General features: G+C 40.3%; 1 protein-coding gene across 1 annotated transcript; it reads left to right on the forward strand.

The window, feature by feature from the left end:
* The first annotated feature begins 336 nt into the window (after positions 1-336).
* On the forward strand, positions 337-9394 carry KLF6 (KLF transcription factor 6). Its single transcript, XM_056519500.1, has 4 exons — positions 337-835; positions 3309-3879; positions 4968-5091; positions 5462-9394. The coding sequence occupies exons 1-4, from the start codon at positions 734-736 to the stop codon at positions 5511-5513; spliced, it is 849 nt and encodes a 282-aa protein (XP_056375475.1). The 5' UTR covers positions 337-733; the 3' UTR covers positions 5514-9394.
* Positions 9395-17777: the final 8383 nt, after the last annotated feature.

Here is a 17777-nt window from a genome sequence, read left to right on the forward strand (position 1 = left end):
CGCCGTTCCCGGCTTATATACCTGGCTAAAAATAGATAGCCCCTCCCACTTCTCCCGGGAGGGGGCTTGAAATTTCGAATCTGACCAATCGCGGCTCACCTTACGAAACGATGTCGTCACGCCAGAGGCTTCCCCGGAGCGCCGGACGCGCCTATTGGTCACGCCTGACATCATAGGCGAACGAAGGAGGAAGCGGGCGGGCGCTCATTGGCCGCCCTACTGAGCCGGCGTAATGGGATCACGTGGGGCGGAGGGGGGCAGTGCTGGGCTGCCTTGGAAGGTTTGAATAGGGAAGTTTCGCAGGGGTTTACATTTTGCAGTCACTTCAGTGTTTGCAAATATTGTCAGCGCCACTGAGCAAGTCCTGAGCTCCAGGAGGAGTTGTCATAGTCTCTTCTTCAGTACTGGGGGATTTTTTTTTTCCTTCCTTCTTCCTTAATTGCTATGCAATGACATTTGCATGAAAACCTGGAGGACTTGCAATTGCATTCTGCTGGGATCTATACCTTTTTATTTTTTATATCTATATATCTATATAGAAATAATATCTATATTTTTTAATATATATATTTTTTTTTTGGTGGTGATTTTTTTTTGGGTTTTGCAAGCTCTGGATTGTATGTTTCCCTATTGCGACATATATGGTAGCAGATCTGGTTTTGCAAGAAAACCTTAAGAGCCTCTTTTTATTTCGGGTTAGGATTTTCTGCTCTCTCCTTCCGATCCGTAGATCATGGATGTTCTACCGATGTGCAGCATTTTCCAGGAGCTTCAGATCGTGCACGACACCGGCTACTTCTCCGCTTTGCCGTCTCTGGAGGAATATTGGCAACAGGTAAAAAAAAAAAAAAAAAAAAAACATTTTTTTTAAAAATAATAATAATTTGAAATAAAAATTCTAAAAATATTCAGATGCGCGCTCGGCGTTATTGCATCCGACGGTGTATACTCTATCTAGAGAACTGTATTTAGAGAGGATCCTAGGGCAGCTCTAGTGATTTGCACTGACAGCTCGGTGCCGCGTCAATCAAAAGCTCGGATTGGGTTTCGCTAGTAACCGTGCAACCGTTTGGCAAAACTTTGCCGGCGCAAACATGGTCCAAATGGCACAGCCGGGGTACCTAAAACAGTCCTGTCATTTCTCCCTAAAAAAATATTATTATTGTGTATATATATTTTATGCATTGATAAATACTTCCGAATAACCCTTTAAAGCGGTGTTTTGCAAACGATGTTGCAAAACTACAACTCCCAGCATGCCCGGACAGCCAACGGCTGTCCGGGCATGCTGGGAGTTGTAGTTTTGCAACAGCCGGAGGCACCTTGGTTTGGAAACACTACTGTAAAGCATAACCTAAGCGTGACGTCCCTCGGTAACACAGTATTGTCATCATGCTGGGAGTTGTAGTTTTGCAACAGCCGGAGGCACCTTGGTTTGGAAACATAACCTAAGCGTGACGTCTCTCCATAACACAGCATTGGCAGCATGCTGGGAGTTGTAGTTTTTTTTTTCAACACCGTTTGGGAAAAATAAGTGAGCCCCCCCCCCCCGGCTGACATTCGTGCAATGTTTAGATGTTGCTATGTGACATCCGGACAAATGTTTGACCATAAGTAACGTGACTGTATAACTTCATACAAACGTACTCATCCGTGCACCCTGGTAGTGAACAATCTTATCGACACCCGAATTAGATGTCGATCGTGTCTCGATGTCGATTGTGCACGCAACAGTTATCGGGGGGGGGGGGGGGGGATCCTGTAAAATATATACGTATTACTTTTATTTTTGCACTTTATTTTCCAAGCTCACCTTTTACGGTGGCACCATCTTAGCGGCTGGCCCCGTTTTGCATTTGTTGTTTTTTTTTTGTTTGTTTTTTATGCCTTGTTTACTTTGTAAGCAAATAAGAGAGAGATATCCAACGTCTTGTTTGTTTGGGGAGCTGCACACCAAAGTGTTACAACCTTCACATTCCTGCTTAATTCTATGCATCCCCCCCTCCTCCCCGTCGTCCTCCTCCTCTTCTCCTCTTCTTGCTTCTGCCATCAAAGAGGCAGATCTAGTGTGTGTGTGCGAGATTGAAATTGATCTCAGTAGCTTCCTTGGGGCATTTTAGATGTGGGCACGGAGCCAGCTCTCCTTCCCAGAAAGCCTGCAGAGACATTTAAACTATCACAGAGCCCCATCTTCTCCCCGTGGGTACTTTTGCATAATGGCGAATGTAAAGCAGCTAGATTATTAAAGTTTAACAACATCACAATCAATTGTCGACCCAGCCCCCTTTTCTATTCCCTTCCACCACCCAAGAATCAATAAAATGCATTTTCTCAAGCGAACGGCAAAGCGGTTGTGCAGTTATAGGGGGAAAAAAATAAATAAACCAAGGCATTGATTTCTCTAGTTTGTCTTCTCGGGGCCTCGTTGCAATGTTGACGTTACTTTGAATTAACGAGAAGACCACAAGAGGAAATGGAAGAGCGCAGTAAAAGAAGAAAAAATGTGCACTCCCGGGGGGCAGCTCCTCGCTGGGGAAATATGTGTGGTATTTTGATGGCTTGTGTCTGGAGGCCACAGGGCTGAACTCAGCACCTAGATTATTTTTTATTTTATTTAGTTTTTTTGTTGTTGTTTTTGCAGAAACAAATGGCAGACGTTTCTAAAGAGGGGGGGGGGGGAGGACGTTCTCAGATGAAAGACATAGATTTTTATGTGGGGAGAAAGTGAAACGTTACCGGTGAAAGTAGAAACCTAATATGGATCCTTTCAATTAAAAATAGAATGCACTGAGTAATCCTTGCATTTACCAGCATAGCCTCTTGGCTTCTGGTCAGCAGTACAAAAGGAAGTCTTCGCTTTTTCTCTCTCTCTTCCCTCTTCCAGCGTAACGTGAAAGGAATGCAGATGACTCATCTGCTTCTACTGTTGGCTAGCAGTTAAAATTCTTGTCCATTGTATGGTTTCCAGAAGTTGTCTGAAGGAGAAATAGGGCCTCTGTGTGTTAGGCGAGGTCTTTGGTTCCTTAAATTTGTGCGGCTCTGCAATTTCCATGTATGGTGGTTCTGCAAAATTATCGTTTTGCTAAGATCGCTATCTTAAAAAGGAAGTAAGAACTCTGGTAGTAAGCTCGTGCGGTGTTTCGACTGGAGGGTGTCATTCATTGCCAGACAAACCACGTTTGTAGTTTTTTTTTTTTGATAGCTGCATGCAAAACAAATAAATGCATAAAATAATAAAGGTTCTGTTCTGCAAAGGTGTGAACACGTGATCGACTAACTTGTCACTTCCAATTTTTTTTACCTTCTAGACCTGCCTGGAACTAGAGCGCTACCTGCAAAGTGAGCCTTGCTATGTGTCGGCCTCTGAATTTAAATTCAACGGGGAAGACGAGCTTTGGACCAAATTTATTCTGGCATGCGAGAAAAAGGAGGAGCCCGACCCCCAACTTATCTGTATCAAAACGGAGGACATCTCTGACAGTCAAAATCTAGAGACCAATAGTTTGAACTCTGACTTTAGTAGCGACTTATCGGACAGCTCCGAGGAGCTTTCGCCAACTTCCAAATTTACCTCAGACCCCATTAATGGCATAGTGATCAAGTCGGAACCTTTTAGTTCGTCCATCACTACACCACCGTCATCGCCCGAACAGGGTAAGGAGTCTCCCTATCATTTGTGGAACACTATCACCGGAGAGCTCCATTCACCTGGGAAAGTGCGCCCTGGTCCATTTATAAAGACTGATCAAGGTAGCCCGATCAGCGGTGGAGAAACGTCACCGGACGGCAGGAAACGCGTCCACAAGTGTCACTTCAACGGTTGCAAGAAAGTTTACACCAAGAGCTCACATCTTAAAGCACATCAGCGCACTCATACAGGTCAGTGCTTGTCTTTTTTGTCTGTACAAAAAGGGACTTGACAGGAGGGAATCCCTGTAATGTTATTGCACAACCACAGGGTGTAAACCCAAAGTCCATCGGTGACGTCACAGAGAATCCTCTGTTAGGGAAATGTACTTCCTCATTCCTTCCTGTAGGGAGGTTGGATCTATGACTACAGAAGGGTTCCAGGAAAGGGAGTCAAACAATGAATTTCCTGATTTCTTTCCTTTTATAAAGTCTTGTCACTGGATCAGATGAGGAAAAAAAACTTTTTCCTAAATTTTAACTCCATGCGGCTGAAATGTTGCAGATTTGTTACAGATTTTGACTTCGCTATATACAGTGGCCCTCCAGATGTTGCAAAGCTACAGTGCACAGCATACCGGACAGCCAACAGCTGTGCGGGCATGCTGTGAGTTGTACTTTAACAACATCTAGTGGGCCACAGTTTGGCGACCTTGGCTATAGAAGGGACTTTCCAAAATCTTTTCACAACTCTGCAGCATTTTGCTTCCATGTGAACATACCCTATCACTAATGCAATTGCAACATGCCATAATATGTTATATATACACTTAATATAAAGTCTATAAAATATTAAGATTTTTTTTTTATATACATAATATATATTATATAATATATTTTCGCTTTTCAGCTAAATTTACTCAACTAATACCTGCAATGCCTCCATTACTTATTGTGTATTGACTCATTAAAGAGTAGAATTTACATTTAATGTGTATTGGACCCTTTCTCCTAAATATTATCTCTCCCCCTCCCTCCCTCCTTCGTTTGTATGTATACACAACATGTTACAATAGACATTCATTGTGTTGACTTGATGGTGTTGTCAGTGTCTAGCTTGATTCAATAGGCGATTGCATTCCCTTGGAGTCTTGTCAAGTTTTTCTTCTTGATTGAGTTTAGTGAAGACAACAATGGGACTTGTTTATTGCGTCGCTAACAAGGCCATTTAATGAGATCACACATTTGCATGAAGCTCAGACACAAGTTTGTGTTGCACCTATCTGGTTTGCACCCTGGAATTAGTCATACTTAACCTTGTTTGTATTAATCTTTTGTAGGAGAGAAGCCTTACAGATGTTCCTGGGAAGGTTGTACGTGGCGTTTTGCAAGAAGTGATGAACTGACCAGACACTTCCGAAAACACACTGGTGCCAAACCATTCAAGTGCACACATTGTGACAAGTAAGACCCTTATATTCCTAACCTGGGCTTTAATTATAAAGAAAGTTCTATGTAGGCCCCTATAAGATAGAGGGCATGGAGGTAAAGTTTTGGTATCTCTCTATCGAGAACCAACACTGTCATAGATGCCACCACTACTGCCAGTACATTACATATTAGTCTAAACCCACAACCTCTATCAGTTGCATTAAAACCATTAATCATGGCTGATCATTGGTTGGGTTGCTCTTTATCATGGCTGATCATTGGATTGGTAGTCTTCATCATGGCTGAGTATTGGTTAAAGTGTAGAACTTTAGCGGGACTTAAGTATTGTGTTTTCTTCATTCTAGTCATGTTGACTCTAACATGAGTTTTTCTTCTTCTCCAGATGTTTCTCCAGGTCGGATCACTTGGCTCTGCACATGAAGCGACACATATGAATGAGGAAGTCACGTGGTTAAAAGCGACTTCAAGGTTGAATTGCCTTGTGCGAGGGATGCAAGTTCCAGCCAAAGCATGCCAATTTGCACCCTAACCAATTGCCTTCAAGACCTCACTTCTTCAAGGGGCTTTGCAGGGCTTATCAATCGTGTGAGATGCGGCATAGCAACCATACAGTGCTACTTCTGGAGCTGCCTGGGCCCGTGCACTATTGGTGCTTGATCTTCTGAGTGGCTTGACTAAGCCGTCGCCGTGAGCATGTGCACTGAGAATGTTAATGTTTGGGTGACTGAATGGTGACAAGGAGCCAATGTCTGAATGTTGAAGACCTCGTTTAGTTTTTTTTTGTTTTTTTTTTTTTGTTTTGTTTTTCTTCGTCTGGTTGAGTTCAGTTGCAAGGGATTAGAAACAAACAACAAAAAAGGTTTAAAAGAAAAATAACAAAAAAAAAAATTAAAAATAAACGGTTTGAATGTTTTGTATGCTATTGCATACTCTTGTTATATGGGACAACCATCAATCATTCTACTTGGGGGAGGTCGGCTTCTAAAATAAAAGGAAGCCATGACTCCTCAAAAGGGGATTGATCCCTTTCCTGTGTGAGAGGAGCTTTTGTTGTCTGGTGCAGCTATTAAACGTGCAATGTGTCAAGTAGCTTGTTTCTACTGGCTACAACGATTGTTTGTAACCCATTGTATAAGCTGTGTATTTACAATTATAACACAACTATAACTTCATTATAATAGAAAGGTATTGCATGGTTCAGGGGAAATGTGTACGCTTCTCCATAATTTAATCAGGACTGCAGTTATGATTCCAGTTGAGAGCAGCTAAAAATACAATTGGTCTGTTGTTACATTACTTATGTATAGAATTAAAAGGAAAAAAAAAAAATCAAAAAAAGAAGAAAAAAAAAGTGGAAAACACCACTATAGCTTAAAAACTGATTTTTCTCATGCAGCTAATTTTTTCTATTATTTATGCCTTGAGGACTAATTTCCGGTTTTTCTAGCTGTTAACGCACTGTTGTCCTTAAAAATGGTGCCTTATGCAAGTGGCCTTCTCCAGTGATGGATGGGGGTCATATACAGGGGTTTAAGTGATGTAAGCTTACTTAAGGCTCTGTTGTCACCCAGGGTTGTACTCCTTTCTTTTACTATTTTTTTTTTTTTATCATTTTTTTTCTTCCCTTTTCTTCTTCGGACACACATGGGTTTTATGTTGTAAAAAAAGGTGCAATCCATAGCATCCAATCGCCTCAGAATATGGTTCCATATTGTATCATTTTATAAGCAACATAATAGTATAAAAAAAAATAATCAAGGCATACGGCCGAAGGCTTTTTAACACTTTTTGGCTCTCGTGTATGTGTGTCCATTCTTTCCTGTACTATGTTGAACGCTCATGTTATAGTAATCTGCTTTTCGGAACACACTGATCTGTTCAGAACTATCGCTTACACCTGCTCTACATGAAACTTGCACAAATGTATGTGTACATGCACTTAATATGTAAACTGCTCATATACTTGTCAAGGTACAAAATGTGTTTGTTTGGAAGGTTAACTCTCCTTTATTTTTATTTGTTTTTTATTTTTTCCCTCTCCTTCTTTTGTCTGTATTCTATTTAAGTCCCACAATCCACCAAAGCAAATGTAAAAACTGGCAACATTTTTTTTTTTCTCTCCTCAGTCAGTCTCCGCTACACGATAAACGTGCACTCTACAGCTGAAAATGTACTAGGCCTGTAGCTATTCATATTTTTATTTTTATTTTTTTTAAGGAGGAAATTTTTTGGGGGGAAAATTATTTGGGTGCAAGCCTATGTAGTCTTAGGTCACTGAGTGTTAAGATCTGTATTAAGAGTTTGAATAAATATATATATATTTTTGTAATATGTTATTTAATGTCTAAACAGAGAAAAAAAAACCTGTAGAATAAACTTTAAAGTTGATATCCTGAGCATTGTAGATTTTAACTATCACTTTTTGTTATTTTCTCATAGTAGAAATGAAAAAAATAAAAGAAATTTAAACCATTGTCTGCCAAAAGATAATGCCGGATAAAGAAATTCTTTATCCTGCATTATCTTGCAACCCAAAAAGTTCCACTTGTGTTTCTACCAATTGGGGCTTACTATTGTCGTAGCAGGAAGATGCACACATTAAATACAGCATATCATTGGCTTTTTCGTATGTTCTCTTTTTTAAATTTTTTTTTAACTATTTTCTCAACATTTGAATTCCTTATATCCTGCATCCTTGCTTTAGTCGATGCATAGTAACCAACAATCCATAAGAGGCACGAGGACCCTGCTCGAAAAGAGTTCATAATGTATTAGGAGTGATAGACATCAGCACTATTATAGGCTATTATAGACATCAATCTGTCAGTGTTCCCCCAACCAGGGTGCCACTAGCTGTTATAGAACTGCAACACCTAGCATACCTGAATAGCCTTTGGCATGCTAGGTGTTGTAGTTCTGCAACAACTGGAGGCACCCTGGTTGGGAAACACTTGTCTGTGTGGATGGAGTGGGCATGCACAGATAGTGATGTCACTCACCAGCTTCTGCCGGCACAATCCATTCCGAAGTCAGACGTTGAGTTTTGTGAATACCATCTAGGATGTGGCCACAAGACTTGCGTGTAGAGGGTCTAGAGCCTGTTCCCCTTTTTTGGGTTAAAATGGTTTCTAGGGCTTTCAATATCTGATTCAATTGGTTGGGTCTGACACCCCGCCGATCAGCTGTTTGCAAAAGCAGCGGTAGTCTGTTGGTGTCCCACCAGTCAGGTATCGTCCTATTCTTAGAGGCCATCAATAAAAAAAACAAAGTAATGGAAAGCACAAGAAAGAATATAAATATTTGTTCCAGAAGAGACCTGAAATTTACTGATTTCCAGACTCCTGATATCTCTACTCTGCAAAACAATGCAATACCCATAAGGAATTGTGCCAATTTGTAGACATGGCTCCTATGTTTTAGTGTTCTGCAAATCAGAAAGTTTTTTTTTAAGTTTTTCTCTCCTACAAGAACAGTTTGAAAGTGCAAATTTTTTACTAACCATGATTTTGCTTTCCCCGAAGTCTGACAGCAGCACAACGAAGCAATCGAATTGACCATGCTGTCTTTAATGTGTGACTTGCTGTTTACGGCAGTTTTTTTTTTTTTTTATATATACCTTTTTAAAGGTACATGTACTAAATGAAACAAAATAAAAAAGTGTCTTAAACGTATTGGCCTAATAACAGTTTGCTTTTTAAACTTACTGTGTAAGTAAATTGTCATTTTCAGTTTGGTTTTGGCATAAAACCAGTTTAGCTGGCTCTTCCGCTTTTTCCAGTTTCACATTCTTGTGTGGACAAGGCGAGAAAAATAGTCTTTGTATATAGCCAGAGACTAGTAGCATTTCTGAATAGTTTTTTTTTTTTTTTTCCTTTTTTGAAGTGCTCAAAGTTTAGCCATAATAATCACAAGGAGATAAACAAAGGTGCTTCAATATGCACTGGCTTGTCTTGCTTGTAAAATGCCATCGGCATTCTTTTGAATAAGGTGGATCCTCCCCGTATGTGAATGCCTATAATTTACTTCATAAGAAAATACACTCTGTTCAGGTGATAACTGAGCCTCAGTCAAGCTGAATAGGGGGCGGGGGTGGGGAAAATCTACATTTGCTTGAAATTTGGGGAAAAAAAAGTTTTTTTATTAGTGATTTTTTTTTATTTTAATTTTATTTTGAACACCCTGTTATCTGAAGAATCTTTGTAAGATTTTTGTAAAATGAAAACCGTTTTTTTTTTTGTTTTACAAGATTTTATTTGAAAATTGTTTTTTTTTGCAAGATTGTTATATTTCTGTATGAATGTATTTTTTATTGGAATAACATAAAAAAAATTCCTATCAGACTTGCTGTTCTGTCGTGGCTTTTAAATGTTTTATTTTTTATTGTTAACATGCCTTATTGTAAAACACTCAACAAATGTTTCAGACTAAACTACTTACCATTTGCTTCTGTTCCTGATGGGGGTTGCCCTACATCTGTGACACAGCTTGTGCTTCATACCAAGATAAATTTAGTAAATGCCCCCCTGCCAGTGCAGTGTGGTGCCTTACTGGTATATACATTTATCACTATTGAACATTGTTCCCTAACCAGGGTGCCTCCAACTGTTGCAAAACTGCAACTTATGGTATGCTATAGAGGGAGAAGACAAGAACTCAAGAGTTATTAAAAAAAAAAAAAAAACTCCGGAAACCTAAAGGCTATGTGAACGTAAGATTTTAGGACCATGTTTTACAGCTCAAAAAATATTTTTTTAAGCAATAACATCTGACATTTTTGACTTATTGAGCCGTAAAATATAGTGTCTAAGGACACTGGAAGTTTTTTGGACTGTAGCACAAGCTTTTTTTTTCTGAGCCATTTAGAACCCAAAATACATTCCGAATTACGTTCTAAAATTTGTTTTGGCACGTAAATGGCTGAAAATGTTCACAAGTGTAACCTTATAAAGGGATTATTTACCATAAGAAAACCAAAAACTTTTTATTTCTTGTTTTGTTTCCAAAAAAAGCAGCACACCTGTGTGGCATATTACAATTCAACTATGTACACATCAGTGGAGCCGAGTTGCAATACCACATACAAGCTAAAAACAAGAGTGGCGCTGTTTCTTGAAAAAGGCAGCTGTGTGTGAACCAAAGGACATTTTATCATTGAGTTCAACAGAACTCAATGGCAAAGTCTGTTTTTATTTTAGTTTTTTCGGGGGGGGGGGGCATAAAACAGTTTTATAAAGAGTGACATATAAAACATACTTTGTATCACAATTATGGACATTTATCAACGGGTTTAGTCAGGTTTTCTTTACTATAATTGTCGCAAAATTGTCTCAACTGCGACTACTCGATTTTTCGTGTGACATTTTGACTGGAAAGCGAGAAAAGCAAGTTTTCCTAAAATTTACTATGTAGTAATAATTTTAAAATGGACTACGGGTAGTCAGGTATTTATTAACTGCGACAGTCGCAACTGCGCAAAAAAAAGTCGCAACAGCGTTAAAAATTGACTAAATTTACTCCAGCTCAAACATGGAGCAGAAAAATCTACTACCAAAGTAAAAAAGGAAAAATTGCTTACGTGAAAGAAAATTATCAACAGGCTGAAACCAGTTGATAAATACGTCACACATAAGCAAAAAAAAAAGTAAGGAAAAAATTACAAAAAAAAAAGAATACATAAGCAAACATTGATAAATGTCCCTCAATATGTATAGCAATGGTATCTACCTACAAAGCAGATACTAGTTTTTTATTTTTTTATTTTTTTTTTATTTTTATAATGGGTTTCATGAATCCATTCTACAGCACCCATAAAAGTCCCCCCCCCCCCCCCAACACATCCTGTGTCAAATTCTACGTTGCATGGTCCTTCAGGTGTCGTAAACAGATGTTGGGATTTTGCTGCACCGTGCACGTGGCGGAATTACTGATATAAATGTTTGTGCCACATAATTCCCGATTCCGAAGTCCACAGAAAGAACATGTCTATTCTTTATGCAGATTCCACTCGGAAATGCATTGCCGTCTATTAGATGGCAATGCATTTCTGAGCTGTCCTAGTGCCGCCAGGACATTCAAATGTGTGCAATGTCCACCAGTGTTTTTTTAGGCGGACATTTCGACCATGGCCTAACACAGTGTCAATGGACGCACCATGGATCTCTCTACGTGCAGTTCTACAATAGTTGAATAAGTTTTATACCTAGTGAAGTTAGTCTGAATTGTACTCATAATATGATGCCCTGTCGTATATGGCGTGCCCCTGTGTTCTCCAGCTAAATAGAGAATGATGCCGGCAGAAAAGGAAGCCATGAATAGCTGACCAAAGGTATTGAGCATCTAAGGTTTACCAGCTATGTCAAGGAGGTTTCACAAAAGGAAATATCAATTTATTTTATTTTTAGTCAAACAGGAAAGTCTAATTTATCCCAGTGATCTCAGACTGCGACATTACAAATACACGTGACTAGTGGAGCTTTCTGCAGAAGGCCTGGTTAATGTACTATCATTCTAACAATGGAGAAAAACTAATGGCTACGATAATGGCCCGGTGTAAATAGGCCTTGAGAGTAGTAAAGCAGCATTATTTTTATGGATGCATAAAGCAGTGTACTATATTAATTGTAAACTCTCATCAAGTCAAATAAGCCTTAATGAGTTTTCTTACTAAATAAATATTAGTCTTTATTCACACTACTGTAGAGGCTGCATTACCAACGGACGTTAATGGCTCTTTTTTTTCTACTTTGGCTGCCATTAACGTCCGTTATTTTAACGGGAGTTATGATGGACAAAGAGGATCCCATTCATTTGAATGGGATTCCTCTAACGTCCGTTAGAACTCCCGTCATTGTGGCCGAAGATAGCAGAAAAAAAAGACGCGTCATGCACAAATTTTTCTCCCGCTACCTTCCTAACAGACGTCACCTACAGGGCAGAAGTGTGAAAGGAGCCTTAGAGACAATATTATTAACTAAATACAAAAAAGTTAAAAAATACACATATAGGAAGAGAAAAGACAACACATGATTCATCAGATCATCTCTATGGGCTTCCTTGAGTTTTTACATTGATAATGTATACTTTGTATAGGCCATTACTTTTTCATCTATTGAGACTCTCACTTATTAGTAGAATTAAGGAGCCACTATATTGTTTACACAGACTTAATGCCGTATATTCGACTTTGGTTGTGCTTGGTACTGCCATTGAGTTGAAATACCTAGAAATGGGCCACTGTTCCCATGTAAACAATGAATGGGATGACACACAGGAGCACCAGTCTCTGATCATTCCTTAAAAAAAGTGGTGTCTGGCTTCTTTTAAAGAGGTATTCCCATTTGGACATTTATGGCATATGCACTGGATATGCCATAAGGGGGAGATTTATGAAAACCTGGCCAGAGGAAAAGTTGCCCATAGCAACCAACCAGATTGCTTCTTTCATTTATGAAAAGGCCTCTGAAAAATGAAAGAAGCGATCTGATTGGTTGCTATGGGCAACTTTTCCTCTTCCCTCTTCTCCTCTTCCCCTTATTAATTTCTGATAGATAAGAGTCCCACCTCTAGGACCTACAACTATCTTGAGATCAAGGGCCCCTAGCCCTGTCGAGCCTGCTTGTAAATGCCAGAGGTGTTATTTTAATCACCAGCTGACCAAAAATTAACTGGGTGTTAGTGGTGACTAAAATATAACTTTTATTAGTACGTTAAAAGTTTAAAGGAATTAATGTGTATAAGGTGCTTGCAATTTTATATATTTATTCCAAAATTATAAAGAGCTGTTAAGATACAAATATGGTCAAGGGTGCTATAATATTTAGCAAAAAGCACTCCTAGAACCCCTCAGAGCACCTAAGTAGGATTACTCTTATGGGTAATACCCCCTTGGTCACTTATTTCCGGCGACCAAGTCATCCTCACCCGACGCGTTTCTATCACTTGTTATTCAGTGAAGTCATCAGGGGTGAATTATAGGAGTAATATTAAAGTCAGATCAACTGTAATCCAACACTGTCATATATGCTCTTGTACTTAAGAAGACCGTATGGGTCACATGAAGCCTCTTTGCCAGCGAGGGTCTCACCTGTAAAGAAAAAATGGGAGAAACACATAGGGAGCAATAATTATAGAGTGCCTACATTACTGGTTTATATACTCATATGCAGGCACTCTGCTACTCACTATTAGCCTCGGACCGGCAACCCTGCAAAATAAGAACATGGCCCTATTCAGTATACATAGAATGCCATACACCTGCAAGGAAAGACGGCGCTCCGTATGGAGTTTACTCACGATTAGAAGGCTTCTGGGAAGTATAAACGGCTGCGCGCACTCTCGCAGTGGCAATGAGACCCGCTGACATCCAGCCCAGCGCACAGCCGAGGAAGCCGGCATCTGACGTTTTATGCTACTGGACCGCCGCGTCATATCCGATGCGCCTGCCTCGCTTCCCTTAGCGATGCGTCTTTGGGCGGTGCATAGTAACATGCACCCGCCGGACATGCTTAACCCTTGGTGGTCCGTGCATTAGGTCAGTATTGTTAATGGTATGGCCATATTAACCAAACTGAGATATATATGGCATCCTATACATGTCTAGATCATTACCACTGCAACATATAGATCTTGTACAATGCAACAGTGGTAATGATTAACTAGGCCATGTACTGGTTGGACCTTTCTAGATGGAAAACCTAGTTGGTATATGTAGGATTTAAATAGCTGGGCCCTCGGTAATTGAGATCCCTAGTACACCCTATAAATAGGGCCCTAAGCCTAGGCGGCTTCACCCATAAGGGGTGGCCCCACACTGGAACCTCCTATACACCCTGTCAATTCCTACAAACCTATTGGAGGTCTAACTAAACAGACCCACTAAGGTCTCCCCTTACTAACTACTTCCTCCAATATAGGTACCACCCGTGATAGCCTAGGTGTATTAAATAAAACAAGAAAAATTCAGCTGCTCATTAAGACCATGAGGATTATAGGTTTTTAATTTATGGATCCACTTACACTCCTTCTGGAGCAGAAGTCGATCCAAATCTCCTCCCCTGGTTGAGCGATGGATGAGTTCTATCCCTCTAAATCTGATGTTGTAAAGATCATTCCTATGTTGGTCCAACATATGCTGGGCTATTGAGGTTTCTCTCCTGTTACGTATATCTCCAACATGTTCTAAGATACGTTTCCGTAAATCTCTCAAAGTCTTGCCAACATAATACCGGGGGCATGGGCAATGAGCCACATATATAACTGCCTTAGAGCTACAATTTATAAATTGTCTAATCTTAAGGTTAGTACCCCGTTCATCATCTGTTACTCTTTTATATTTCTCCAAATATTCACAAGCCTTACAATGGCCACATTTGTAGCAACCTGCAGGCTGTGTATATTCACTCATCCATGTCCTCAGTGTGGTCCTATTAGGGGCCATATGACTCCTGGTAACTTTATCCCCTATATTCTGCCCTTTATGATAGGTGATTAGTGGCCCATCTCCCACAACTTCTTGAAGATCCCTGTCCAACTTCAAAACATCCCAATGTCTAGTAATAGATTGTCTTATTGCGTCCGCGGCATCATCGTATGTCCCAATTATACGCAATTCATTGTTTGTTTCCTCTCTGTTGTTAGGTCTCAAACGTGCCTCCCTAGGGTGGCCAATGCATGTTGAAATGCTCGACGTAATACATAATCAGGATATCCCCTATTTCTGAACCTGAAAAAAAAAAAACTCAAAAAAAAAAAGAGTCCAACCATGTGTTCATCTACTGTTTCAAAACCGCATATTTACTGTATACATATTTTATAGTATTATAGTCAATGAGAACTGTATTGAACCGTATTTGTATACTGTTTAATACAGTTTCATACGATTAGAGATGAGCGAACTTACAGTAAATTCGATTCATCACGAACTTCTCGGCTAGGCGGTTGCTGACATTTCCTGCATAAATTAGTTCAGCTTTCTGCTGCTCCGGTGGGCTGAAAAAGGTGGATACAGTCCTAGAAAAAAGTCTCCTAGGACTGTATCCACCTTTTCCAGCCCACGGGAGCACCTGAAAGCTGAAATAATGTATGCAGGAAAAGTCATCAACTGACGAGCCGAGAAGTTCGTGACGATTCAAATTTACTGTAAGTTCGCTCATCTCTACATACGATTAAAAATTTTTTCCTTGAACTTTAGATAGGGACCCACTTCCTTCAGACACTTATGGCATTTCCTATGGATACGCTATAAATGTCCAGATGGAAATAGCCCTTTAACCCCAGTGATCAGGGGATATTTAGTATCACATCCTGACCATTTAAATGAATAGCTGTCAACATACTTCATGTTTGTACATTTTCTGGCATATAAAATTGGGTCTTAAAGGGGTACTCTGCCCCTAGACATCTTATCCCCTATCTAAAGGATAGGGGATAAGATGTCTGATCGTTGGGGGCAGTCAAGCCCCCTCCCATAGGCTTGCATTGAGGGAGGGGAGCCATGATGACACTATACCCCGGCCCCTGTATCGCCCGTCATCAGCCACGGAGCGATTTTTGCTCCTTGCAGCTCATGAACGGGGGTCTCAAGCGGCGGAACCCCCGCAATCAAACATCTTATCCCCTATCCTTTGGATAGGGGATAAGATGTCTGGGGCGGAGTACCCCTTTAAGCAGAGGCCTGCTGTCTCTGGGTTCTATATGCTTTTATAGAAGTGATCTCCAAACTGTGGACCTCCAGGTGTTGTAGAACTAGTTTTGAAACATCTAGAGGTCCGCAGTGTGCGACTTCTGCTATATAGGAAATATGGACAATGGTTGATTTCATGAGACAACCCCTTTAGGTCTTGGAAACTAAATAGGGTGACATACATTGTAAAATGTCCCCACATGCAATTGTGATATTGGCCTAGGGAGTTGGAAACAATAAGTAGAAAGAATTAGCTGTTTTATTTAGCTATGGTTTCGTCACAAGTCACTTCTGTCATTGTACCCAGTGGAATGTTGGAGGCGGAAACTGAATTGTAAGAGGTCAAGAAGACAATAGAAGAAAGAAACTGAGTCAAATGATTGTTTACTAGCTGCGCAAAGTAAGTTAAACATGTGGGAAGTAGTAAGGTAGGATGTTGGAGCAAATTCCACAAACCAGGAAGCGGGAGTAAAGTGTTCCTAACAAAAAAAAAACTATTATGTCTTTTTAAGATTAGTAGTCATTTCCCTTCAAAAACAAACCTGGAAAATGATCTTTAACCTACAATGTGCATTGCTTAAGCAAACAACACATGTCCATCCTCCGAAGCAGAGCCAAAATGAGGTATCTTGGCACATGATGGTAGCCCTTTCCTGAAGAGTCTCCCTAATCATTCATATAACACACGTACTTTGTTTTGTGCAGAAGCAGAAAGGTAAAAAGTAAAGCCCCCATTGTATTGCGCAAAAGAGATATAATGTTGTGTAGGATCATTTCCAGTTTGTTTCTGTAGGTGTAGAATGACTTAAATGGGGTTCTCCGCCCCTAGACATCTTATCCCCTATCCAAAAGTTAGGGGATAAGATGTCTGATTGCAGGAGTCCCACCGGTGGGGACCCCGTGATGTCGGCTGCGGCATCCCAGACATCTTGAGCACGGAGCAAACTTCGCTCCGTGCCGGATGACTTGCGATGCGGAGTGGAGGCTCTTGACGTTACGGCCCCGCCCACTTGTGACGTCACGGCCATGTCCCTCAATGCAAGGCAATGCAAGGAGAAGCCTCCGGCGCTGCACCTGAACACCTGGTGCAGCAGGGAGATCGCGGGGGTCCCCAGCAGCGGGAACCCCACAATCAAGCATCCCTTATCCTTTGGATAGGGGATAAGATGTCTAGGGGCAGAGTACCCCTTTAATGTACTGCCCAAATAGCCACAATGGTCACTTGAATGGCTCTCATGATCAAACATTTAAAAGCAAACAAGTCAAGATGGATAAGTTCTAAAGCTGTTTTAATAAACATTAATTTCGGCAATAACAATAGACTAATGAAGATGGGATCAGTTACCGGTGTCCGCCATGAGGGGGGGAAAGGATTAATTTCATCATACATGATTCTTGGTTCCGGAAACAGACTAGTAGACTACGTTTGGTCTATTAAAGTCAATAAGCATGCCATGTATGCACCATGGTAGATGGCATACCTATTGGACGGACCCAGAGATGTACCCCAAAAAACGTGATGTCAGTATGGAAATTAATTGTCCAATATAGACCTATTGTATTAAACTGGTAGGAAAAACTGTTACACTTTAATGATATATCTTATGATATTTTATGATATATCTTAGGCCTGGGGTGTTCTGTTGAAGCAGTGTTTCCCAATTGGTGGCTCTCCAGTTGTTGCAAAACAACTCCCATTATGCTGTTACTGGACAATGGATAACAAATACGACCTTGCATTCAGATGCTGCACTCTCCACAGCAAACCAACATCATGAGTATGTTCAAGTCTTTTTTTTATTCCAAACGTGCAAATCACATCCCATAATGCATTTTGGTGGAAAATAGTCCCTTCATCAGGTTGAAAATCTGATGAAGGGACTCTGTACACCAAATCACGATATTTAATGTGATTTGCACTTTTGGAATAAAAACATTGTTTGTTTAATATACCCTTGATGTTGGATTCCTGTGGAGAGTGCAGCGTCTGAATACAAGGATTGTAGTTGTCTTCGAT

This window comes from Hyla sarda, chromosome 5 (assembly GCF_029499605.1).
Source record: "Hyla sarda isolate aHylSar1 chromosome 5, aHylSar1.hap1, whole genome shotgun sequence".
Taxonomy (NCBI): domain Eukaryota; kingdom Metazoa; phylum Chordata; class Amphibia; order Anura; family Hylidae; genus Hyla; species Hyla sarda.